This window comes from Aquila chrysaetos, chromosome Z (assembly GCF_900496995.4).
Source record: "Aquila chrysaetos chrysaetos chromosome Z, bAquChr1.4, whole genome shotgun sequence".
Classification (NCBI taxonomy): Eukaryota; Metazoa; Chordata; class Aves; order Accipitriformes; family Accipitridae; genus Aquila; species Aquila chrysaetos.
In genome coordinates, this window is record NC_044030.1 from 42874711 (window position 1) to 42901942 (window position 27232).

A 27232-nucleotide genomic window follows, 5' to 3' on the forward strand; every position below is an offset into this window, starting at 1 on the left:
CCCACCTTCTCTGCCCACTTCTGGCTCAGCAGCACAATATGTGTTTGTGGATTTACCTGAGGAATTTGTTAAGATCTCCATGCTTCATATACTCAAAGACCATGATGAGCGGATCACCCTCAACACAGACGCCGTAGAACTTGACGATATGCTCGTGTTGCAGGTTAGTTAGCAGTTCTGCCTCGCGGTGGAAGTCCTTGCGGGCATTGTCGCTGGCATCCTTCAGTGTCTGGCAGAGAAAACAAAAACGTAAGGAAGGGTAGATGTTCACAGAAGGTAGAGAACATGTGGGATGGCAATGTAAGGGTAAGATAAGGACACTCTACTGCAAAAAGGATGGAGGAAGTACTTCCTTAATAACTTTTAGAAAAGCAGCTTGGATGTTTAAGTGCAATTAAATAATGGCCATACAATTTTCATTCTCATGCTGCATGTCATGCCAAACAATGATTTTTCTTGTAAGAGGATGTAGGAATACTCATGATCTTACTGTGCCAAGTATTTTCCAAACACAGAACAAATAAACTGATCTTATCCAAAAAATATACTAGTACACAGCTGGTTCATACCCTTTAGTGTTTAACTCAGGCAAACCCTAGTATCCTGTTGGTATTTACCCATCTCCTAAGTTCTTTAAAATGAAATTCTTGCTTAAAATACTTAGTGGGAACCCTGATGCATTCTTTATGTATTACTAATGTTGCTGTTGCTGATGTTGGCCCCTATGGTGTGCTATACATTAGGAAGATTTATACAAGGGTACGTCCCTGGACCAGAACCTACAACCTGAGACTTCAGCCAGAAACTCCTTTGAAATTCAGTAAATCTACTCACCCAAGGTTAAGCATATGTATAAGTAACTGGAAGATCAATCCTAAATCAATAGACAGAGAGGAAGTAGATGCAGATCAGAATCCTGGAGTGTCAATTTTTCTCACCCCCTTTTATTTATAGAGCTCTAAATTCTTGCATATTTTCATTTTGAAGGAAATGTATCAACACTGGATCTAATAGGAAGCTTAAATGTTGTATAATAAAATGATGCTAATTTAACTGCCACACATAGGCAGTTTCAGATCTCTTAAGAACTACACTTCCTGAGCAAGGAAACACTTTCATGCACCAAAAAAACCCAAATTCTGACACCAATTAAATGAGGAATAATTGTAATTGACAATAAACCACTACTAGGCTCTACCTTCAAAAGATACTGTGGTTGCACTATACTAATTCAAACAACATTTTTAAAACAGTAAGAGAAAGATAGCAGGTTACCAATGTTCACAAATTATTATTCACAGAAACTGATGCCTGGGCTCTGTACCTCTGGATTTTAACTACACCTAGACTTAATACAAAGAAAGATGAGACACAAAAGTAGTGGCATTGTTTCAACTAAAGATGCTTTATCCTGGCCATCTAGTCACTTTATTTTCTACCCCGAATTCATATACAGAGCATGGGAGCAACCACACTTAACACAACAGACACAGAACAAGTTCATACTGTGCAATCATTCTGCCATCAAAACCGGGTTTTAGCTGCAGTAGTCATGGTTTGTTCAAGGTTTTTCTTCAACAGAGACAATTTTGTCCACTTTTCTAGTATTATACATATGCATGTGTGAAGAAGGGACTAAAAGATGACTGTTGGAGAAAACACTTGCTTTACTTGTGAAACTGCAACCGTAGGTCTTGAAAAATAAACAGCTGCCATAATAAGGTTGAGATGGGGGGACAAGAAGCAGGGCAGACTGGATAGCCATCTACCAAGTTCAGGGGCTTTTCCCTGTGGATTTCAGGCTCTATGGATCCTAGAGGCAATAGAGATCACTCACATCATGGATGTCCCTTCCCTGAGGGACCCACTTGTGAATCTTATGTGTCTTCAGGCCCAGAACCCTTCTTCCACAAGTTTTACCAATAATGATGCAACAAGGATATTGCATCATCAAAGCTTCAAAAGCCATGATATATTAGTATACACAGCTATATCATTTAAGGTGGATATCAAATTGGCTCTGCACTATGGTCCCCATGCAATCACATCTGAACCGAGCGAGGAATTGAAATAATGCTTCCGGGCTCTGGGATGATGCTTTAACATGATACAGGCACCAACCCACAGTCCAATCTATGCTATATAATGAAATCACTGGGAACAATTCTGTTGTCACTTGAGTTTCCTCTGATGGTTTCACGTGTAAAGCAATTGGACTGTAATTCTTCTCAACAACAGAATTAGAAAAACTATTCATATAAAAACAATTTTTAAATAATAGCAACCTGGAAAAAAATTCACAGGGAGAAGTATAGGCTGATAGTCTTTCCAGCAGGCTCCTTCCCTGGAAAGACAGTAAAAATGCTGACAGCTCTGCCGTGTGAGGATGGCATATTGTATATTTCAGAAGACGCTTTTTATCTCACAGAAACAGCAGAATTATCATATGACAGAGCAGTTGCCATGGCAATTACACATTTTCTGTCAAACAGCAAAATGCAGAAAGGTCTAAAATCCACGTAAAACTCAGGCAGGGTTTCCACTACCAAGGGGCAACTTGAATTTCTGACACCCACCATTGCAAAGCCCCCTTTTCATTATTTCGTGCAGCACACAGAATAGACACAATGCATGAGAGATAGCTGACACAATCAGGCAAGGAGGAGACTTGAAAGTGAAAAAATTAGTAAGTACATTGAATTTACATAGAAATGGCATTGACTAATGCATTTAGCTTGTTCTCAGTGCAACAGAAAAAATAAAACCAAAATAAAACCATAAGAGCACAACGAGAGAAAAAGACATATTCATTATTATTATCATTACTGACAAGTACGCCAAAGCTCTGCATACAAAGTGCTCTCACCAGTTGATAGGAGTTTTCCCAAGTAGGAACTGAGATACAGCCACGTGTACTTTCCAACCACTCAGGTCAGCAGCTAAGGAGGAGGGACACACTCCCTTGGGCAACAGCGGGACCCCCTCACTGTTACAGGAGCTCCACATCTGCTGTGTTCATCCTTGTGACAGTCAGACCGCCACCCCATGCTTATTCTCCTCCACAGAGTCCTTGCCCAGGTATCCGTGTACTATCTGATCTCTGCAGACCTGTGCTCTGTAGTGAGTGCAAACTGGCCAGCTCCTTAGTCCACCCCAACACCACAGAGGTGCATTCACAGGTGGGTCAGAGCAAGAGTAAGGGGATGTGGCCCTCACCAACATCAGTATGACTTGGTAATGAAACTCTCATGACAGCTGTCCTTTATACAGTTTCAGCCTTCCCCTAAGAAAGCCTTGCCACTGCTCCCCATCACCATACAAGAGCTGAGTGGTGCATTTCCTCAAGAAATGAAGGGGTGATTTTGACTGTTCTCTGAACTGAAGACCCGAAGAGTTGAAAACCTTCAGTTTTCCTCCGCAGACGCCGTGGAAATGTTCTTCACCTCAAAGACATAGCAGTCTGCTAGCTGAGCACCACCCTGGAACAGCCCAGGGTGAATCCCCCTCCAGCCTCGCAGGGGAGCCAGAGGCAGCTGCTAACCTGTGCCCTGACAGTCATCCTCACCTCCAGCTCCAGCCAGATTAAACTAGTGCAAGACTATGCCTGGGGATCCAACCCTATGAGGAGACAGTACGAATCCAGGCCTGAACAACTACTGTGGCGTGGCAAAATGGCCTGCAAGGAAACGATAACTTTTCCTTCCTCCACGCTCTGTTCTCTAAAAGTGCCTGCAGCAAATGGTGTTCTGATGTGATGTGCAAACTCTCCCAGAGGGAAGGCTAGTACAGTGCCCATGCAACCAGCTTAACCTGTGGTTAAGCTCTCTGCTCACAGGGTCTGACCCACAGAAAGCATTTCCAAACACTCAGTGCTCCCCCAAAAAGCCTAACAGTCAAAACAAATTTAAACAGATTGTTTTTCCCCTCTTCCAAGGAGCAAAAGCTCAAGCACTTTTGCTTGTTTATGCTAAGCCTGATTTTATGTCTTCCCAGATTTTTCTGGGCCTCCTACCTCCTAAATAATTTGCTGCAGCAATGTCAGCATTTCAGATACCAGCCAACCAAAAAGGAGAAGGATGCATGTTGAGTCAGATGGGGTGATGCTCAGGGCCAGGGCACGCAGTTGCCCCACACCCAGCAGGCACAGGCAGCCGGTGAGGACCACCAACCATCCTGATCCACCTTGTGCGGGAGACACTGTGCCTCCTTGCTCCCAAAATCCTCCTGGCACTGCCTTACTCCTCACCAAGTACATATTACCACTGGGCTCACCAAATCTCTTTCATGGAGACGGGTGTGTTGTGGTTTTGCCCATGGGGGTGAAGCTTTCTAAAGCCCTTGCTGTGCGCCAGGAGAAGCTGCCCTCTACTGCTGGCATCCAGGTCTGCTCCTCTAAGACTAATTAAAAAAAAATCACACATTTTCACTGCCAAACCCTGTGCCCAGCAGTGTGGTCCAGACACAGTTCTCTGGCTAGCTCTCTGCACACCAGTGAGGTCCCATCCCTTGACCTCCACTGTGACTGGAGGATACCTGTAAGCCACAGTTAGTACCATGGTGAAAGAGAGAAGCACTAGGCAATTAACCCCTCATTTACATGGGGATCAATCCAATGGCACTGTTCACAAAAAACTTTGCTCTTTGATGGCAGCCAGTCACATCTTCAAGAGCCAATGTGAGAAACATAAAATGGCCATAACCTGTCCAAAAAGTTTGACAACTGGTGCAGAAATCTGATAGATTTGTCATCTAAATCCATGGAGACATCTCTCCCTTTAAAGGCTCAATGCACTTCCTTGTGAATAACACTGAGACAGAGCAGCAGAGAGCAAGTGTGGTGCAGCATTTAACAGCAGAAGTGCTAGACTCCATTTGGTCAGGACTTTCAAAGGGAGCAAGTGAATGGAAAGACTTTTATTTTGCTATCGAGCAGTTCCCTGAAGCGATAGAGGATCTAGCTTCACCAAAATACAATAGAAAATTCATTCAGATCTAGTTTTGTCATCTCTTATCTCTTGCTTTCTCCATCTATGATACATACCTTCAGGGCTTAATTTTTTCTCACCAGTCAATGTGACTGAACAACTCCCAGGTATCAAAAAGCTTGTAACCTTGGCAATCCCCCAAAACCTGTTATTTCTGATGGAGCAAGAAAGCACTCTACAAGTCCATCCTCCTCTCATGTTCTCTCACTGCCAGATCCAAAACTCTATTCCTTGTTCCCAAATTCAAAAAGATGATCTACTCGATATCTTTTACTGTATGTTTTGATCCAAAATGTACGCATGGTTGCTTAATTGTGACTGGTCACATAAGATTATTTTCTGATCCCTAGGCACAGCCCCAATTCTAAATGTGTATTCCCCCTGCAATAATGAGATACTTCAAATGCTGAACACCTTGTTCAGCTTTTGGCAGAACACTACAGATGGAGATAAGAGATTGTTGCCAGGGTGACTTTGCAGACTCTTAGTGTGTAGTTTCACCGATACTGTTTTCTAGCATACATCCATAGCTGAGGCCAACAACCAAACTCAGCCCTTCCATTTTGGGGGCTTAGTACAGCGAAGCAGGTTTGGTGTCCAGGCTCTGAGATCAAGCTGGAAATCTTCTTACTCCTTGGTAGGTTCCCAATGTACCACATAGTCTGTGCCCTTTAGGAGAACCAAACAAAACCCTTTTTTTTCCCGCAGAAATGCAAGAACTATTCTCTATACTTGAAACTCCAAGGTTATGGCTGTTTTCATGTAGTTTCCTCCTCCTCTGGACTATACTTTGGGAGAGTTGGCTGGAGCTGTGTAATCAAAGGTCACTCCTCCAGGTATGACATATCATGACTTCTGAATTTCTGTCCAGCCAGTGTTTAACAGCACATGACAATATTATCCACAAGTTTGTTATAACATTCCTGGCAGCTATATTAATGACAATTAGCCACAGATAATTTCAGTGGCTGACTAAAAGAACAGCACAATCCTGAGAAAGAAAGGTCTTCTTTGACTAGCAATTATACACATAACCTATCCACTTAGCTAGTAATAAATTATTTTTTTAGACACACATATATGTATTTTTAATGACCTAGACATTATTTTTCACTAATTATATTTTAGATAGATCATAAAAGATTTTGCCCCTTTGTGACACAGTCTGTTTCCCCCCTTCTCCTTATGAAATTCAGCTCTCATTTTATAATCCACAGCAAGATCAAATATCGCATTCTCTTAACACTCCATTAGCCTAGTGAACCCTTCCACATATATCAGAGCAGTTATACTGGGCTACGGAATAGGCAAACACGATCATTTACAAATAAAATAGAATTAGTTGCAACCATGAATTAATAATGGAAACCCTAGATTCTTTTACCTTCACTGCCACCAAGATCTTGTCCTGCTCGGGACAGAGGTTATAGCATTCTGCCAGAAACACTTTCCCAAAGGCTCCTTCTCCCAGTTCTCTTTTGAGAACGATATTGTGGCGCTTGATGTGCTGCACAACTGTGAAAAGAAGACAAAACAGAGATCAGAAGTGAGCTGCAAGGCCAGGATGGGACGGGGTCCGTGCTTACAGGCACATGGAGACAGGGTTGCTTGTAGAGTAGGGCGCATGTTGTGGAAGGAATCAAAGTGCCCATGTGTCATTCATTAGTGCTTTGTCCAAAAAGACTGAGTTAATATATTTATATTTGGAGATTAGCGCATTTGCTGGATAAGAAGACATAGAATTAAGAGTCACCTGGGAAAAGGCCATTTATCAGCGTGTTAGGATGACTGCTGCAGAGCCTACGTAACAGCCAATGCTGCTTTTTTTAAAACATGAAGACAAAGAATCAGGAAACAACCAAACCTTTCTCACACCACTTCTATTTTTGTACCTCTAACAACAGCTGAACTCTCTTGTCCAAAGCCAAAAAGTTTTAAAATTAACCTAATCCAAGAAAAAAAAAATGTGCCCTCTTTCAACTAACGCCAACTTACTCTTTGGTTCTCTTACCACTTGTTCAACTGCTTTCCCTCTCTGTGCTACACTATAGCTACAATAAGACAGAAATTTCATTCTCGCAAACATGATTTACAGTATTGCTCTGAAGTAAAAGAAATAAAAGATGGACAAAGGTTTGAGTCAGCATAGTGGACAGAGCCTTAGCTGAATTGCTGCCCAGAATCAATTGATTCAGACGTTAAAGTCCCCGAGCATTTTTGTTCAACTCACTTTACATTCTCATTTCAGCACAAGCTTCCACTAAAAGATGTAATATTTAAATGACTATACCAAATTTTGTAGAATACATTACCAATTTGCAATGTTCAAGCTAAATAAAGCAGCTGTAAGGGCAGTTTAACTGGCCAACTCAACAGGGTTGACAGCTTGTGTTGCTGAAATTGTACAAAACAGTCAGCATCTACTGATGAATTTACCCTCAGTGCACTTAGCTGCTTTTGCATACACTGAAATTTAACCCTACCTGGACAAAGCCTATTTGCAGCTTAAATCCTAAACACAGTGAAGTAAATAGCAGTGCACAGGCATCAGGCCAGCTTCTGCAAAGGCATGAATCTCAGCTCAGCTGCTTAACTGCAGGGACCAGGACTGAACCCTGCCAATAATTTAGGATATATTCAGATGCAGACCAACCCCTGCCTCCATGCTTGGCCACATGCCTGTTCCAAACTGGGTGACTACTTATGCAGAAACCACCTTTCCTCCAGTACTAAAAGATGGAAAACTGAGTGCTGCTGGTAACAGCAGTGGGGAGAAATGGCACAGCCTGTCCCCATTGCTGTCAGCAGCATTTGGAGAAAGGGCCCACAGTCTACAAGAGAAAAACATGTGTGTCCCACAACCTGAGCCTACAGTGACGTAACCTGAGTGCACTGCATATAAATGCACTTTGTATCCATGTGCATGCATGCGAGGGGAGCCTGGTGCTGGAGCAAGCCAGGAGAGTGAGAGATGTCCCTAGGTACCTCCATCATGAGTCTGCCAGGCGGGCAGTGCACCCAAGGAGCAGACCTCCACCGGACCCAGCTGGCACCTGCCAGAAACCCCCAGGCCAGCATGCAAGCAAGCCCACCATGCCCTGGGAGTGGAGTGAGGAAAGCCAGCTTCTTCCCATGCCACACCAGACCCGCACGGGCTTGCTCCTGTCCCTGCAGCTGGCAGCTGCAGGGGTAACATTGCCCACCCCCTCCTCTGATGCCAGGTCTCCCGGCAGAGGCTACATGTCCCATTAATAGCCAAGTACACATGAAATGAGACTGCAAGGTACCAATGTTTTTCACTCTTGTCAAACTCTGGTCTAGCGTAAGACTAAGTTTTATTGTGATGATGCATTTATATGGGTATGCTTGCTATGGCCAGCTACCTGAGCAGCTCCCCGGCAGTCAGAAGGAATTTGCTTTGTATTTTCACTTCCTCCACAGCACTGGCTTTTCAGGTAAAGCACAAAATGCAGTCAGCACAAGACAGGCCTGAATCAAAACACACCTTTTCCCCACGGACGCAAGTTAACTGGCATTCCTTACCTCTGCTAATACTGGTCACAGGGCAGACAATCAGGGAGGACCGCTGCCCCAGCACGCTGCCCGAGCACGGGAGCACGGCGCACCTTCGTGACCTGTGCTTTAAAAAATGATTACTAATAAATGAGTAGTCCCCTCTAGCCCCTGCCAAAGCTGCCATTCAACCCTGTCTCTTGAAGAATTCTTCTCTTTCCCTTTGCTTGACCAGTATCACCAGAGGGATGCCTCTCTTCCTTTCATAGAGAGAGAAGTTCAGCTTCATGTTACCAGTGTCACCATCTTAAAATGTCCACAAAGCCCACAGACAGGGAGTAGGGCTGAGATCCTGCCCTACTGGCATCAGCAGCAAAACTACAGCAGAGGCAGTTTTTCACTTGCTTCTTTCCACAGCTGCCAAAGACCTGGTGATGAACTGTCAGCTTTCTGAATTTTGTGGGGTTCCTCTCCATTTTGAACCCAGCACACCCCCAATGTTGGTCCTAGCAGTACAAAAGTTTTTTGTGAAGTTCCTGGAGGAATTCACAAACAATAGAGGAAAAATAAATAAGAAACATATCAAATACTTCTCTGTAGTACACTTACAGCTGCTGCTAAATGCTCTTATATAAACCAAGCATTTGAATAAACAACCCATCCCATAGAACAAACTGTCAAAACTGAAACACAGCAAGCCGCAGAAGAGATCTGCACAGAATATATTTGCAACTTGTCACACTCTATCCATCCCTGTTACCTTTCTGAGCTGCACTGAGTTACTAAACAAATAAAAAAGGACAGTAAATGTGACTAAATGGGCAGAGATTAAATATAACAACAATGTAAGTAAATCAAACACATATGATGTGACAGAAATACAAGCTAAGAAAAAAATCCATTTAGCACACTCAGTGCCCCAGCCATAATGACACCATCTTCAGTGGGAGGAGATTTCAGCAGGAGATACACTGAAAAATTCAGGTCAAAATCTGCTTTCAGTTAGTATCAGGATAAAGCAAATTATCTCTGTTGAAGTCCAAGAGATTATCCTGGATTTGCATTGAAGAAACAAAGCAGTATTTGGCCAAAGAGGTGGCATAACTGGATTACCAAAGAAGTGGTCTCATAACATTGTCTCACCGGCAAAGATATACAAACATTCAAAGGGTGACAAAGTATTTTCCTCCTTTTGACTCTAAACGGTGATTGCCTTTGAGCTGCCATTTATACTTTTAAGAACACATCATTGCTGGTTTAAAAGATCTTGTCTGATTACTGTAAAAAATACGTTACATTAAGCTAAAATGTAAGTTGAGTTGAAACACTTAAGAGAAAAATGAAACATAAAATATTAAGTGAGACCAAGCAAATTAATCAAAGGTAAATGCTGAAAAGAGGCTGTGGTGTTAAATAATAACCACATGGCCATGGCCATAGAAGCAGGGTGCTCCCACAGATGACTGCAGGGAATCGGCTGGCAACAGGGAGCACAACTGCAGAAAAGGGCTCTCTTCTCATCTCAAAGTCTTGGAGACATCCTACCAACAGAGCTGGACTTCTAGGTGCTTCACTCACTAACAAACAGCACGTCACACTGGAAATGATGCATCAGAGGCTTATCCTGCAAACACTATCTGCAGGCATGGGCTTGCACTCCCCAGGTAACCTATCTTTGATGACGAGGCTGAACAGAGAGGGTCACACCACGTTCTGGAGTGGGTACCAGCAAAACAGGCAACTTGGGATCACCTCACCACACTGAATTCACCCAGTTGGATATGAATGATTCCAGCCATGGACAGCAGGACACTCAGCAGTATAAATTATTAAAATGTTTCTACACGTAATTAAAAAGTGAAACGCTGTGACAGACTGAAAGTGTTTTCCCCTTGGTCACAAACAATAGGTCTGGACATTTTACACCACATGTGACCATTACACCACCTAAGCTGACATTCTACACAGCATGGAGCATAGTATTGAGTTAAATGACTTGTGCTTGGCAGAAGACTGCCTCGAGAAAGTGGCTGTGCCAGTCTTGATTTGAAAGTCTGAACTATTCACTTGCTGTAATGTGTAATCATTTTCATTGCTAATAAAAATGCATGCCTTTTTCTTTGTCTCTTAATTTTTAGATTGTCTGGCTTGCATCTCCCTCCTTGGGTTTTAGGAGACTTTCTCTGCTAGCTTGACAGCCTTTTAAGGTCTAGTATCAAATATACATAATCAACACTCTTCTTGCTCTTCTTGGTAAGGCAACGAGATGGAAGCCCCTCCCAGGAAAACATTTTCTCCCATTCACCAGTAATTTTCATGGCTCTTCTCTGGAAAAAAATTCATCAACCTTTCAAAATAAGTTGTTTCCAGTTGTTTTTCCAAACTGGAAGCCATGTTCTTGTATCAATCTCTACAAGGTTGTGATAAAAACATAAAATCAGCTCCCTATATCTCTGCACATCCAAAGATCACACTAGTCCTTTTAAGGCTGGGTTTCTTAAAGAGCACAAAAATTACATAGTTATGTGGTATGCATGAGTGTGTCTCATCTTGAACATCTCACCCAGTTACAATATCACAAGTGCTCTAAGTTCCAGATGTGTTCCCATATTCCTCATGAGAACAGCAGAGCAGAGATCTGTCCTTATGGAGAGGCTGCAATATGGACTCACTGTTTGATGGACAGTAAGAGCTACAGCAGACAGGCTCCATCATCACTGCTCACTGAACTACCAACACTAGAAGATCCTATTGTGTTGCATGCCCACTTAAATAATCTGCTGAGTCTGCTTTCTAGGATATTGTTCAAAATTTTGCTAGCCGTACACATGTGGAACAGTCCTGATGAAATGTGTTGTGCCAGGACTCTGAGAAGAGAATGAGGATCTTAAAGATGCCAAGTAACCAGGCAAGGTAATATTAAAAACATATTTACAGCTGCATAAGAAAAAAGCAGCCGCAGAAAACACTCAGCTTGTGATGTGATGTGAGGTGCCACAGAAAGACATTCTGCGAGTTTCTTCATTTCTTCTCCCACCATTTCTCTTGCAGTTGTGAAGACTCAAATATTTCTAAGAACTTGCTAGAAAAAACAGGTATAAATGGCTGAGTGATTGTTCAGATAGTACACCAAATTTGTACAGCATTTGTCATTCATATAAAAGGAGGGATGGAATTTCAGAGAGAATTCCATAGCAGGAGGACACAAAATCACTACAAACAGCAGACAGCAAGTCTAGCCCAATGACCATCAGATTCTGCAGTAGCAGCATCTCGACAGTTCTGCATGCTATTGCCAGAGCAGAAATTTTGGCACATTGAGATATCTACTCTCAAATATGGCAATAAAAGACAACAACCACTTTTTTAAAAAAAAAACCAAAACCCAACTTTTTAACCTGTCAGCATTGCCTGGATGCAGAAATGGGCCAGCTCAGTTCTGAGAGTGTATTTCTGATTATTTGATGTATTTATCTGATACAACATTTATTACTTATTATTCTCTACATATCTTTGTGTAGTGCTATTGTTGTTTAATTTTTACCATACAGCAGCAACAAATTCTCATGCAAGACCTGTGCCCAGCTATTGTAGGTGCAAACAAACAAGCAGCATGTTTTCATATACAGAGTCCACAGCTGAGATTCAACTCACATCTCTTTAACAGAAAGAAAATAAGCCAACAGAAAACCTGTTCCTCAGGTACTCTGCTCTAAATGAAAGGTGCTGGTGCAGGGTATAGAAAACTGAGTATGGAGGATCCACAGAAGAACAAGGTCAGAAAGGCACTTGGGCCTTGTCACATTACCTATACAAGTATGGCTTCTGAGTCACTTTGAATTTTGTTTTGTTTCTTTGAAAAAGTACAGTTTAACTCAACAGTTGTAAAACAGTTATCCCTGAGTGGCGATCAGTGATTTGCCAGACTTTTCACAGGCAGCAGACCCCAAGTAGGCTTTGAGGAGACATTTAATGGGCAAGTTGAATAGGCAGTGGTCTTCCTGGAAGAACCAGAGACATTTATGAAAGGCAAACCTGTGAGCACTCACAGGAATGGCATAATTCCCAGGCACCTCCTGGCTGTCAAGAGCTACATCTGATGATAAATCCAATAAACCTGTGATGCTGCAGCTTAACCTTTCAGTTGCTTCATTTACAACTTAAATCCTCACAGGATCCATACTTTAAACCCCAGAGGTTCTCTTGTCTTGGCTGAGAATTAGACTTCCCTTTGTGACAGTGCTGCAGCTTCTGGGAGGATGCCCAGTCCTCCCCCACCTGCCTGCAGCGGCAGGAGCACCACAGCTCTTGCCCACTGTAAACTCATTTTGCTATAGCTGGCGTGGCTCTTCTCTGGCTGAAACTCAAGTGTTTGACGTCTTTTGGGGTTAATATTTGATTCCTGGTGAGGCATTTTATCTTACTCTTTTGTTATGGTCACTGATTTGTTTTAGTTGGCCAAGATCCTCTCAGTTTGGCTACAGATAGGCATATTGCCATACTTGATTAGATCCTTATAATCAAATAAGAGCTACTTAATAATAAATTATAATAACAATGCTATCATTGTTTTAAATGCATGAGCCTTATGAGCTAAATTCACCCTTCAGGAAAACAAGAATAATAAAGTCGACAGTTTTTCCAGGCATGAATTTGCCCTTGTGTACAAAAACTAAGGTACACAAGGCCCTCAAGCCTTAGCAACCTGAAACTGTTTTTTATTTCAATAAATAAGTATTAAATATGGATTTAATCTGTTACATCCTAAAACAATTGGGATATATCAGAATAACTGAAAGCTAAATTTGGTGCTCTGTGTTCAGAATAAATAGCAGATATTAATTGCTCTGCACTTCCCTTTCTATGCTGATTCCAGCCTACTAACAGCTTTTCAGCACAGTATGGTAAATCAGCTTTAAGCAGAAAACTGTGCTGGAATTTGGAGCAAACATTGCCTTTGCAGATGTGTATATACTTAATTTGTAAATGCCAATCTCAATGCACTTCTTCCAAACAATTAATGATTGTAAAACTTAAAGACTATTGTGCATGTGTTGCTGTATAAAACCTCTGCTAGTATTATTTTATTGTGGCAAATCTGGTCCATCTTCCATGTTTAAGTTAACTGGAGACAATGATCTCACCACCACCACCACCCTTCTCTTAGCTCAGACCAGGAAATCCTTTCCCTTCAGCACGATACTAATCTTTAGGGATCTTCTGTGCTGCAGAAAGAGAAGCACAGCAAAGGATGGGGAAGTACCATGTAGCATATCTCATATAATAGACGCTTGCTGGGGAGAAGGGCTAATAAACATACTGTCTTCAGAGTATTAACTCTTTTCTACCTCTGTTTTCAGAAACAGGCATAGTCTGAAAAGCATCCCAGGATTCCAGTGTGAAAAGCAGGACCTGAAAGAAACACCATACATTCAGAGACTAAGCCATATTCAAGATTGGCCTAAGTGGGTATAAAGGTGAAATTCAAACGAAATTGCCCTATTTTTGATGTAGGTTTCTCTGCTTTGCTTTTTCTCTTCTCGTTTTAAAAAGAAAAGGAAATAATTTTGTACCTCAATATAGGGGAGGACAGAAGGGTTTTACTGGTGGCCTTTCAAAAGGAAATATGAAAAGTAAATGGAGCTTTCAAGCCTGTGAAGCAATAAATCATGTGCTTAGCTCACAGTCTCAAATTCTATCCCCTTGTATAAAAGTTAAGCACATACTTAATCTTTACCTTTTGCGGAACTGTTTTACTAAAAGCTAGCTTACCATCTGATCTGCCATATTAGATGGGTAGGTCTGCCCTGTTGCAGCTAATTGTGCTGGAAAGAAAAGGGAACAACAGAGAAAATATTGCAGGAGCATGAGAGAACCCAGTCTTCTATATATCATTTTTAAGCATACTATTTACCCTTTCCCTAATAATCTTCATCCTGTTTCAGAGCACCTTTTACAGTTCTATCAGGGTGCAGCACACTGTGTGGCTTTCCACGAGGAAAGCTGAATCTTATGCATGCCCATGTTTTGCTTTCTTTGGGCCAACTGAGGTAAATTCCTCCCCTAGAAGAAGGTTCAGTCTCTGCCTGCTTCCTTAACTGCAAATAGTTAAGGCTTTGCCCCTACATGGTTACTTGCTCCTATCATTCTGTGCATACCACCCCTTTTCCTGGGTTTTGCCATAAGTGGCCTTTAAACCCAGAGAAAAGTTACAGGTTTGGTTATCTCCGAGGAGGACCCACAAAAGACAAATAAAGACATGGGGCACTGTAAACAAACAATAGAAACCTTCTCTCCCTTTGATCAGATGCTTGTATTACTCACTGAGAAACAAAATCAGCAGGAAGGAGAGAAAACAAGTCTTGAGTCTTCCTGTACACTGAAAACAAAAGAACCTCAGTTTGCCCTCTGTCCTCTGGGAACACAGAAGGGGTTAGCACTAACCATTACACTGCCCCATGCATCTTAAAAGGTGAACGGACCTTGAAAAGAGGCTATTCTGTTTTACAGATGTTCTGTCCTTCAGCATTTCTGCATCCTTCCATGGTGAAGCATTTGTTGCTCTGCTTTTGTTTCACTGACAGGCTGGCACATCTCTTTGCTAGGGCATGCCATCCACAGAGGCTTATGTCATAGAATCATAGAATTGTTTAGGTTGGAAAAGACCTTCAAGATCATCAAGTCCAACCATCATCCATGCTCACTAAACCATGTTCTGGAGTGCCTTGTCTACGTGCTTTTTTAATACCTCCAGGGATGGTGACACCACTTCCCTGGGCAGCCTATTCCAATGTCTGACAACCCTCTCAGTGAAGACATTTTTCCTAATATCCAACCTAAACCTCCCGTGCTGCAACTTGAGGCCATTTCCTCTTGTCCTATCACTCGGGAGAAAAGACCAGCACCCACCTCACTACAGTCTCCTTTCAGGTAGTTGTAGAGAGCGATAAGGTCTCCCCTCAGCCTCCTTTTCTGCAGACTAAACAGCCCCAGTTCCCTCAGCCGCTCCTCACAAGACTCGTGCTCCAGGCCCCTCACCAACTTGGTTGCCCTTCTCTGGACACGTTCCAGCACCTCAATGTCTTTCCTGTAGTGAAGGGCCAATGTCCCCATAGGGCATTTTTCCCTCAGCCCCTATTACAGTTTCGGAGTCCCAGTACTTATGGGTAACAAAGGCAGTTGTAACTGGCAGCATGTGCATGAAAATTTGTCTTTACTGCTGGGCTGTGCCAGATACCTCTACTGCAGCCACAAAGCAGTCAAAAGATTATTACATGGTACTAGCTTCAAACAAAAGCCCTACAAGGTCTCACTTAGAGGTCATTCAAATGAAGTCACTAAGGGTTTGCAGGACTGAACGTGCTGAGGGTTTTTCAGGATCAGATCCTCAACAGCTGCAAAGAAAAGATTACTTTTCTTTTGTCTTGTTGCACATGCGCTGGAAAAAAAATTCTTCCTCTGTTTCCATACAAATATAGCACATGGCTTCGTTTTTCGAGCTTAAAAAGATCTCCTTATCATAGACCACACATCACCTCCTCTGCTGACCCGTTTTTTCTGTCCTGCATCCTCCAAAGGACTAAGATTGTAATGTGTATGTTTATAAAACACGAATTATTCTGTCTGTAAAGGTCATGAGGTTTCTACAGCCTGGGTGACTTCTCATCATTCTCCAGGGTCTGACAACCTCCCCAAATCCTAGGGAAGGATACGAATAAGACTATGTCATGCCCCTTACATTGAGCTTTGCTTAAGCAAACAGTGGTGCTCATACTTGCAACTGCTCTGTAAGTGACACTAAACTATAGCCCAGCAGGATTTGCGAACATTTCAAAGCCTTTTTTTAATAGCAGTAGGATAGATGCCTATTCTAATAGCTCTGATAGAAAACCCAACATGCCCCATTGATACAGTGAGAAAAGAAAAGCTGTGGCTTGACAACGGGAACAGCAGGACTTTCCCAGATCATTTCTCTTGCAAAAACATCACGTATTTTCTCTTCTCCCCTCTTGGATCGGCATGTTATTTTCATGTAACATGAAAACTAACACAACTAGCTAACAGATCTAGCAGAGAACATGAGAAATCTGATTCCACTCACTTGAGCTCTAAATTATGTTTCTCTACATTGCAGACAAAGAAGGAAGAATCCTCCTTCTCTGCTAAAACAAATTTGCTGAGGGAGCAAAAGTCTCAACTACGTACAGCCCCTTGCAAGCGGTCTGCACACCATGCAGCCCTGGGCCACTTGCCCTTTAGTGAATCAGAGGCAATGGCATGCTCTGTATGCCCCCATGGCTGCAGACAGCTAGGCACCACTCACTCAGTGAGCATGCAGCCCGCCTGTCCAGTAAGCAAGCCAAACAGAGGTAGGCTTAAAATAGGAGCAGAGAGTGCCTTGGTTCCACTACAGACAACAAACCAATAGGTATGTTTCTCAGCAAAGTTTCCTTCAGACATCTGTTTAAATAAGGGCTTTGTAAATTTTCACTAACACTTATAAATCCCCTCCCATATATCAATAAAACTTTATTTAAGAGAAAGAGAATGAACACAGATACATTAATCAAAAGTCAACTATACAATATGTCAGCAGCTAATGAAAAATAAGGACCTGTGCTCCTTTAGGATAATAACAGCTTCCCACAGGTCCACTATGATAATGATCTGTCAGAGCCCCAGTACCAACAGCGACAACACAACCAACCAACCACTAAATGGGATCTTTTAAAGCTGTGGCCCATGACGAGGTTGAGGACAAGTTCAATCTCTGCCAATGTGCTTTCAGCACCTAAAAGCATCTTGGTTTTGAGTTGATAATTACAGTGTGCTGAGCCAAGCAGCTGTCACTACGGAACAGGAGCTGCCCAAATGAAGCAAAATGCATAGAAGTTTACTGCTGAGTAATCACACAATAATGAATCCAGTTACAGCCTTCTGAGGCATAGAAGTGAAAGACAGAAAGAGGGAGAAAAAAAAAGCAAAGGGAGGAAGAAAGAGCTTTGAACATTTTGTTCCAGCCAGTTTCCAAGAAAAGGAAAACACCAGGCATGATTCAAATGAAGGATGCCCTCCCATAGCACCACTGTTGCTGGAGAAGTGGCCACTGGGCAGATACCCGAGACACGTATATCCCAAAGCACGCAGACCCAGTCTTTGCCGAGATGTGAACTCTCACTGATGGCAGCACACACACGTAGCAGGGAAAACAAGAAGAACAGCAGAAATGGCTGAATGAACTTTATTCAGGATCTGACATACGATGTCAGTATAATGAACATGACCTAAAGAAGAGTGTTACACTCATCATAAGCAGACTGAGTTGGCAGCTCTGACCAATTAGTACCAGTTAATTTTATGGTGATAGCTAGTACACACGTATGATATTCTGTAAAAGCTTAATGTCATCATAAATCATAGTCACCTTCTCCCCTGTGCCCTTTATATTTGGAAAGTACTTACAGTTGAATCTTCTGTAATACTTGTTGTAGACTGAAATGAATGCAAATGTAATTCTGGCAGTCTCTGCAAGAAGCCAAAAATGCATGCACCAGAAAAGTTCTCTTCTCACCTAGCATCTGTATGACTGTTGCTTTTAAAAAACAAAACTGTTTTGTTCCAACTACTGTACACCATGATACTTACAGCAACTGTAGTCGGCACAGAACAAAGGTAGCCAAAAATGTAGGTTTTTTTCTCTCCTTCCTTCTGAAGTTCAAGTTCTCTCCCAGAGCAATAAATACCAGCTGCCTACATACTCATGTACTTGGAAAGCATTTTGAGCAGCAGTAACCAAGACAAATGGCTGCTACATTTGTTGAACTATAATGGCAGAACACCAGATACTGCTTATCAGTAAAGGAAATATTAAAAATTACCATCATTTTATTGCTACCAGTGAAACAGCTGGATTTTTGTCTCAAGTTGCTCAGAACTGGCACTTGCAGCTAAGGAGACGGGTGTTGTCCACTGATATGCCCACTGTCTGTACTCAACTAAAACACTGAGGTACACAAAGCGCTATTGTTAGCCCTTCAGACAAGATGTCACCAGGGTACATTAACAGACCACTTTACAAGCAGTGTTGATTAACTGCTGCCTCCTGCAAGACCACCACCAGCAGGAGGGCAAGGACAGACCTGCTTTCAGGAGGGACTGGTCTGAAGCCTGTTAGGGAGCTGGAGGGCTACTTTGCGTTTTGGTAGTCCAACATCCACAAAATGGTCCTCAAGCAATTTCCAGGACTCTGTTTCTGGTTCTAGCCTGCCCTTCTGATCAGAATTTTAAGGAGAAGAGGAAGGGTCAAAAGCTAACATAATTATTTATAAACCAATTTCAAGATTTATTAGGTGGTTTTTCCAGTATTTTCCAACTTTAAATTCTCACCTAACTTAGAGGCTAGTGCGTTGGTTTCACTGTTGCTTCTGTTGCATTTATTCTTCCCTTGTTGTAACATTTTCTTCGATAGGAGAATGGTAATTCAGCCACATGTTCCAAGAATCTAATAGGCTCTAATTGCAAAAATAACCATTACTGATTTGCATTTTTCCTTACAGAGAAACTACAGAGAGGCAACATCATTTGCTTCTGAAACCTAGACACAGAGATGAAAAGGTATTTGTCATCAGCATTTTGGCTAACAACTCTTATGAGGCTTCTGCTGAGTAAATCCCCCTATCATTGTTTCCCCCCTCCAGAAAATAAGTCCAGAAATGCTTACCTAGCTGTTTCATAACAGTGGGGTTTTTTTTAAATATTAATTATTTTCTCTTTGGGCAGTGTCAGAAAGCTATGAAGTGTAAGTTTTGTATTTGTCAAAGTTCTTATTTGGTGTATTTTGAAAACAATGGCCCAAACTCCTCGCTGACATCACTTTCTTGATTTCAAAATCTCAAGTGGAAACTCTTCAGATACAGATTTGGCTGCAATGAATACTTTCTTTTGCTTTTACAGATTTTGGCCTCCTTAAAGTTTAAGTGCATTATAATACAGTCAAAAATATAAGCAACTGGAAAGAAAAAAAGCACATGCAGAAAAAAGATTTTACAACACTTTCTCTTGCATTGCCTTCAGTGCTATCTTGTATGCCATGAAACTAATCCTGCTCTTACTTACAAAATGGAAACGGGGAAATTCAGTGGAGTCCTTCTAGATGAACAGTCACAAGGACAAGCTGCTGAAGAAAGCAATTAAGAAACCCACAGCATCCCTTAATTTAAGACAAAAAAAAAAAAAAAGAGAGACTTGCTATAAACCTATGAAAATGTGAGGTCTGCTGCTTCACTAAGTGCCCTAATTCTTTGCTTATTCCAGACTGTACGCTGTTAGTTTACAGTCTTTTATGTACAATCCTGCATAAAAATAAACAGGCCCTCAGGGATTAACATACCACAACCAGCACTCCAAAACTACTTGCTGTAGCTCCCTTTCCACACCTTCATAAATGTAAACAATTCGAGATGTCTGAACAGGAACTACTGGAATCATTTTCTTTCATATTGTGCCAGGCAGGCATCAGAAATGGCAGTTGCTGTGGCAATTGGGGAAAATGGTAAACTGCATCCTAATGAGGGCTATTCTAGCTAAGCATCCAAACAACATCATTGGGAAAAATCTCTTCTCCAGCCTATTTTGAACGGTATTTTTGCTCATAATTAACCAAGTTGAAAGCTAGCTACAGTAGCTAGGAACAAGTGGTTTGAGAACCTGTATTATCCCTGCTACTGCACCAAAAGTACTGTGCTTTCACATACGGATCTTGCTGAAAGCAGCCCTAGTTAAGGACAGCTGTGACGACTCCTGCTCCAGTATAGCATTTTTAGTTCAAGCCTAGCTCCGCAGGAGTCTGATACAACCTTCCCAAATAAGTGACAGGCCTGTCACTGGCATCGAGGGGAACCTGAAACAAGCAGTGTCACAGAAAAGAGGTACATCTTGCCTCAGAAATACCTCAGAAATTGGACAGGTTGTGAGTTTGAATGAAGACAGTACATACACAGCAAATGTGCTATATGCTGCAGCTTTCCACCCAGTAATTCGTATCTACAGATATATAGGAGAGGAGGATCATCCACAACATGGAGTTTATTGTCTCCAGTGAGAGGCACAAGATTGAACTGCTGATAGGCTTGGGAAAGAACATCCACATCATGGAGTTTATTGTCTCCAGTGAGGAGTGCAAGATTGAACTGCTGATAGGCTTGGGAAAGGACACAAGAGATTAAATATGGGCAGCATGCAGTATGAACTCTGAAAAAAAGAAAAGGAAGATGACTAAACTGTTCCAGTTCAAAAGAAAGGGAATCTCCAGACCTCAGTTGATTAGTAGTGCTAATCAGATTTTCTCCTGTTTTCTCACTTAAGCATTTTAGGTCCTGTTAATTTAGATGTCTTCACCCTGAAAAGCCTGTTACAGCTGCTCAGGAACAAGCTAAACATCTGCCCTGCAAAGACTTCCCTTAAAGATTTTACACAACATTTTAATTAAATGCTATCCCTAGTACAGCAAGAATTTGTCTATAACCAAACCAATGTCACAGCCACTTGTTTCTGCACAGTGTTTTTTGATGTTACACTAGAAAATCATATTTGGGGTATGCTTAGAAAAAAAGACAGAAACTTTTGCTAGCTTATTTATCACTACTTCTTAGTGACTCAACTTTATTTCGATGCCACATATTGCACAGCTGCCAGCCTGTTGGAAATATTTCTGCATCCCATTTGGTTAGTTATCCTACAATTTCAAAAGCTTGTGATCTCTTATGGAAGTTTGCAGATGTAGTTCCCTCACCCTCCCCAGCTATAGCATGACAATGCATGCCAGAACACAGGCTCTGGCACAGACTTTGGAGACGGATGTGGAAAGGTTACACAATTTTGCAATAAATTCATTATGATCAAGCAGCACCAGTTAAAGCAATCACTCTCCTGGCCAAAGAAGTAACTGAGGAAAAGAAAAACAAAAACCCCAAGTCTTCGCTTTTCTGATGTCCTGTTGCATCAAAGCACAGGTTGCAACAAGCTGAGAAAATGTAATGTGCTTCAACGTCTTTTTCAGTTGCTATGGTACAGTTTCTTATGGAAAATTCCTTGTTCTGCGTGATGTTTTTCCTGCCTCATTTGGGATGGCAGAACCGTTCCTTGTGTCACCTGAGAAACCGGGCTGTCAGTTTCCACCTATTGGTGAGAAAGAAACTCATCAGCAGCAGAACTCAATGGAAAATTCCTCGGGTAGAAGTTTCTGCGCTGGAGGCCAACATGACACCGGGGAGGAAGGACGGATGGGTCAGGGGCTGAGGGGGCCACGCAGGAGATCTGGCTTCCACCTCAGCGTCAGCCACAGATTTCCTGTGTGAGCTGGGCAAAGTGTTTAATCCCTGGGACTCCCTGCTTGTGCAGGCAAGACAACAAAGCATCCTTCCCCCATACTTCACCCTGTACATGAAGCCCCAGGTCTGTAACCTGCCCACAGGCCAGCCAACTAGCTCCAGGTTACAGGAGTGGGACTATAGCCCAAAAGCTCTTCAGGCAGGAGTTACTTGCAGCTGTGGAGTCCCACAGTGCTTTGCACAGTGAGGTCTTGTTTGCACCTTGGGGCTCTAAATTAATGTGTGCAAATAATAATAAATAATTGCATTGTTCTCTGCTCTGAAGGAAAAATATCAACATAGGCAAGGAGGGAAAATTCCAGCTTTACTGTACAGCCAAGCAGGAAAAAACATTTGGCTTTCAGAGAAGATCTGCAATCTGTTTTCTGCATAGATAATACCAAAAATTGCCAGAAAAAAATGGTATAAAAATGGTATTATAGCATCACACTAGTGATATAAAGAAATCAGAGATAGGGCCTTTTCACTAGGGGAATTTCTTTTATGGATTAGTTGGAAGTAATCTGATTTTAATGTGACATTTTTCCTGCTGGAATGTTTTTCCTTCCAATCAAAAAATAATTAGATTCCACCAAAGCATGGTTAAAAAAAAAAAAAAAAGAAAAAGGCGTTAACATTTTAATGCAGTTGGATACCTGCTGTACTTCAGAATGCCAAAATTCCCATGGGCTCCCTATGGTGATGAGAAGAGCTTTTGACCTCTCTGAGGAAATGGGCTTTGAAAATAATAAATGCATAAGTGCTTGAAAAGAAACACCTTTAGTAACATCTATCATGAGAATGAAGAGCATTCAAGATGCGACAATACACTTTGCACTCCATGGGACAAATTTTCTGTTGGTGCCAATACTTAAAGCTCCATTGACTTCAGTGGAGTTTCACCCTTTAATCCAAGAAGATTTGGACTTGTTGGATATCACTTGCAGTTACATACAACCACTTTTGTCTTTTAGAGTCCCTCCCCTTCACAGATAAGTTCAACAAGAAAATTAATGGAAACAGGTGTAGGAATGAAAGAAAATGTGCCAAATATTAATTGAACACAAGTCAAGACATTCAAAATTTTGATTCCCACAGCACTGATTTCAGCATAAAGCCAGCTGAAAAATTGACTGAAAAATGTTAATGGTGTAAAATAAAGTTTTAAAGATTTAACAGCAGGAAAATACTGATTTTCAGTTACCTTTTTGGCTTTCTAAAACAAAGAATCAAATTCAACATTCCAAAGTGCAAAAAGCTCCCCCCCCCCAAACGAATTTGAAATACCTGTCCAAATAATTTAGTATTTTAAAATGGAAAGTTTATTTAAATTTTATTGAAGATGCACATTTTTCCATTTCAACATTTCAATTTGAAACTTGAGACAAAATTGAATCAAGTGCCCTCTGCTTTAACTTATGTTCTGATTTTAAAGCAGAAACTAATTTTGAAATGCTGAAATCTCCCATGGGAGAAAGAGTCTATTTTTGAACAGCTTTACTTCTGTGCATTTAAAATATCAGCTATTACCCTGGAACTCTGGAGGGGGAGGAGTAGTACTGAAGATGGAATAATTCAGTAAAGGCTGCATTATTCCAGTTGTACAAGCTGGTAAAGGCTCTAGGACCTTCCTCTCTCACTTTGCATTATGGTGGAGGAACCACTGTTTCAAGGCTACCATCAAATGAAGAACTGGATGCCAATCTCATACAGAAGCCTATGCAGGATACCTGCACATCAGCACATTGCTCCACTGACCATTTTCCTTATTCTTATCCAGAGGCTACCAAATTTGACTCCCAAGAAAATTATCCAGGAAAATCATGTGCAAATGGAAAAGATGTCTAGAATGGAGGTTAAAACTCAGCTTTAGGCATGGCAAAGTTGTAAGGAAGATCTAATGAAGTTACAGAAGTTTGAACCAAAACCCAAGATTTGAATACAATTGATTTTTAACAAACTTTACGTCCTGATCTCAATGCTGTGAGTTAAAAGTAATTGCTCAGAAAATCTCTTCCAGACTGAGCAAAATGATAACCATCAAAGAAAGATTCTGCAATTTAATTCCTATGCTACTGCAGATACTCTTCGACGTGCAAATCCTCTGGAAGAGCAAAAGTTCTGCATACAGCAGTATTTTTGTGCTAGAACCCACCATTTGGATTATGATGGGCCATCTCATCTTCAGTAAGGTTGGTGCTCTTACATTAATATTCCTAATACAAAGAAAGTCTGCAGAATGGCTCCTCTGCTTTTCAGCAGCCAATGCAAATCATGATATCTCTTAAATATCCAGTCCCTTTAATAATCACAAGCACTACTGTTACATTTCCCTTATCCCGGCACCCTAGTAATCTTTCTTCCCATATTTCCAACAGCACAAGTAACAGCTGGGGTCTGGAGGTGGGGGGCATGGATGGGTACGGAAATAAACAGTGACCCAGAAGAGCTTTTTGTTCTTCAGCTGTCTTGTACTCTATTGATCCTTCACACTCCCCAAAGATCCAAGGTATTTTATAATTATGACCATAATGAAATGCCATCAGGTATTCAAGAGGACTTCCCTCCTGAACGTCTAGAGAAGCAATAAACATCAGTTTAAAAGCTATGAAACCAAATCAACAAATGGTTAAAGCGGCAGATACAAGGCCCTGCCATGCCAACCTCCAGTTCTCTTCACTGAGGCTCCAGGAGAGCATGGATAAAATTCCCTTCCCAACCCGACCTGGACATTCAATTAGTTGGCTGTCAGGATGAAATGCAGGAAAGAAGGAAAGCTCGATGAACACATCAGCCTAGTGAAAGGCAATTAAAAAGATCCTTAATCAAACACTGCTGCTTTTAACAAGTCAGGTAATGCATCAAAAGCAAAGCCTATTTGCCCAAATCCTTTTGCTCCCTGAATCCAAATCCTCAAGTCAGGGAGGGCAAAACCTAGGTAGTGACTTTAATTGCTTGAACTTTGGAGCAGCACAGCTGCAAAATATTGGCTTAATTGGAGTAAATGACCAACAGGCCTACCCTTTTGTCTTTCTTATCTTTTATTTCCTTTTTCCTCCCCCACCCTCTCCTTCCTTCTCTTTGTCTGGGAGAGGGAGATTTGTACACATCACTGTCGCACAGGGTGCCGCTTCTTACTGGAGGCCTCTCTGGTTATTGCTTGGATACATGCAAGTCACGGGCTTTTGTATTTTCCCTGCAGTTTCCCTATTGTCTGGGCAGGATTTATCTGCTTCATCTTTATGATGTTGGTTCAGTTTTGGCCTGTCTAATGAGTTTTATTAGTAATTGTGTCTCAGAGTTTATAGTTATGATGCCATGTGTAGAACAGTGTCACCCCTAACAACATGTTTGCTGGGTTAAACAACACCTAGAGATAAGAATATTTTCTCCATGTTTGCAACACGGAAGTATTCCCTGTAGAAAAGCCTGAGGACATACAGTGAATTCTGTCCATACAGAGCAGCTGCCTGTTAAAGTTAACAAGGAAAATGTTAAAGTCTGCATTGCCTTTCTTTTGTTCTGTAATCTTGCTATAAGAGACTACCATGTTAAGAGACTGAATATATTCATACACTTCATTTTTTTTTGCATTCAGGGGTACAGTGTGCATTTCATAAGTCTTTACGCTATTTTTCCATGATGCTTTGCTCCACCACCTTTCACTGGGTTGAAAAGGAGGGGAGAAGAAACTCTTGCCTCCTATGAATCACCATCACCTTCTGTGGATCAGACTGAGTACTAGCTGCCCAGAACTGCTATTTTATTTAGTCTTCCTACAGCTTGTACAACTTAACACACCACACACCAAGAACCTCAATAATTCAAGTGTAGCAGGATGCAGAAATTCTTAGCTTGCACAGTATTAAATGGCTCATTAGTTTACTTAAAAGCAACAACCCAAAAGCTAACTTCAAATACACTCTTGTCAGAGACAATGAGGTCTGTCACAGACGAGATTAGATAAAGCTTGTTCCATCACAGAATCTGAGTCACAAAGAAAAGTCCTTGCTGGTTTTGGCTCAGACGTGTTCAGATAAGCTTTGATCTATGGCCTTCTTAGCCTGATTACCCAGACAGTTGACATGCCATGCAAAACTCCAAGTCCAGCTCAGCACTGACATGGCTTCTCCAGATCTGCCAGCAGAAAGCAGTGCAGGGAACAATGGCCAGCTTGTGACCACAGAGGGTTTATACCCAACCTTGTAAACTAATATTTCCTTTTCCTACTATAAGAGCGTGGGGATCTAAGAAAGATTTAAACCCAGGATTGCTATCTTTCCTTAGACTGCATTCCATTTAAATAATTGCCCTTCTTTCTTAAAAATGAAAACTCCTGCATGGAGAGTTTTGTTCTTAGCAGCATCTTTGTTCTTAGCACTTCTCTGAATTTGTCTGTCTTTCTGAGGGAGATACCTAAAAAAGTCCTCTGTAAGAGGAGAGAAATTCAGGGGACTATTCTGACACAACTTTGCTGCAGCCTGCTTTCATATTTCTTTATCATAGGGCAGAGACTAGTCTCTCAGCCATTAAAATGTCTCCCAGCACAGCCTTTGGTTGCAGTCGTGGAAGAATCAAAGTTTCAGGAAGACAGCTCTTGAGATGGTTTAGCTAACGAATAGTGTGGATTTTAACATGTATGCTTGTATACAGCATACTTCTAGAGAAAGGTCACAGAAAGCGTAACAAAATATTTTTTAAAAGCTTTTACGGTCATTTGGATGGGATGACTGGTCTAATGAGACCAAGAACTCACTGTGGGTGGGCACAGCCTTTTATATATGATGAAAAATAAATACCACACACTCAGGCAGTGTCCATCGCAAGACTAGACCAAAACAAATAAAATTCAAAGACTTCTCTGTACACTTTCTCTCCATTATTAAGAAAAACACCCGATGCTTTTCCCATAGAAAGTGCTCTACATATATCTGTGTACATATTGTGTCAATAAACACAAGCTGCAGAGTTGAGATGGCAAAGCTGTCTTCCATGGGAGCAATGAACACCTGTGTGCTTTGTTCTATCCTGAAACCATCCTGTCTTGCAGTCAAGGAAATTTACCAGTCCAAGATAAATCTCTTACCAGTCTGTTTAATGTTGCCATTTACCACAGTCCTGTTTCAGGTGTTGAGGCCAAACTGAAAACACAGAGATCAATAGGCTGGAAAGACTCATGTTGATCAAAATGGGAAATCAATTCTGGATTTAGCCTCCAGAGGAAAGCTATCGCTGCAAAGAAAAGTTGAAACTTCTGTCTCCTTCCTCATTTCTGAAAGATATACTTTATTTTGCACTGAGTTTATTCCTTAGTATGCAGGCTTCTCTAAAATGCTGCCATTAAAAGAGGCAAAAAATTATAACCTT

The 27232-nt window shown here is 41.6% G+C and overlaps 1 protein-coding gene across 4 annotated transcripts in view; it reads right to left on the reverse strand.

Moving 5' to 3' along the window:
* Positions 1-27232, reverse strand: part of NTRK2 (neurotrophic receptor tyrosine kinase 2) — a 208383-nt gene that overhangs the window by 48361 nt on the left and 132790 nt on the right. For 2 of the 4 annotated variants that reach the window (XM_030004102.1, XM_030004101.1), the window contains 2 exons: positions 6370-6500; positions 57-229 (listed from right to left, as the gene is read on the reverse strand). In XM_030004102.1, coding sequence (XP_029859962.1) covers positions 57-229; positions 6370-6500 — 304 coding nt within the window. Of the gene's footprint in view, positions 1-56; positions 230-6369; positions 6501-17725; positions 21675-27232 lie in introns of those variants that run through there. The other 2 variants (XM_030004103.2, XM_030004105.2) reach the window with 1 other exon arrangement.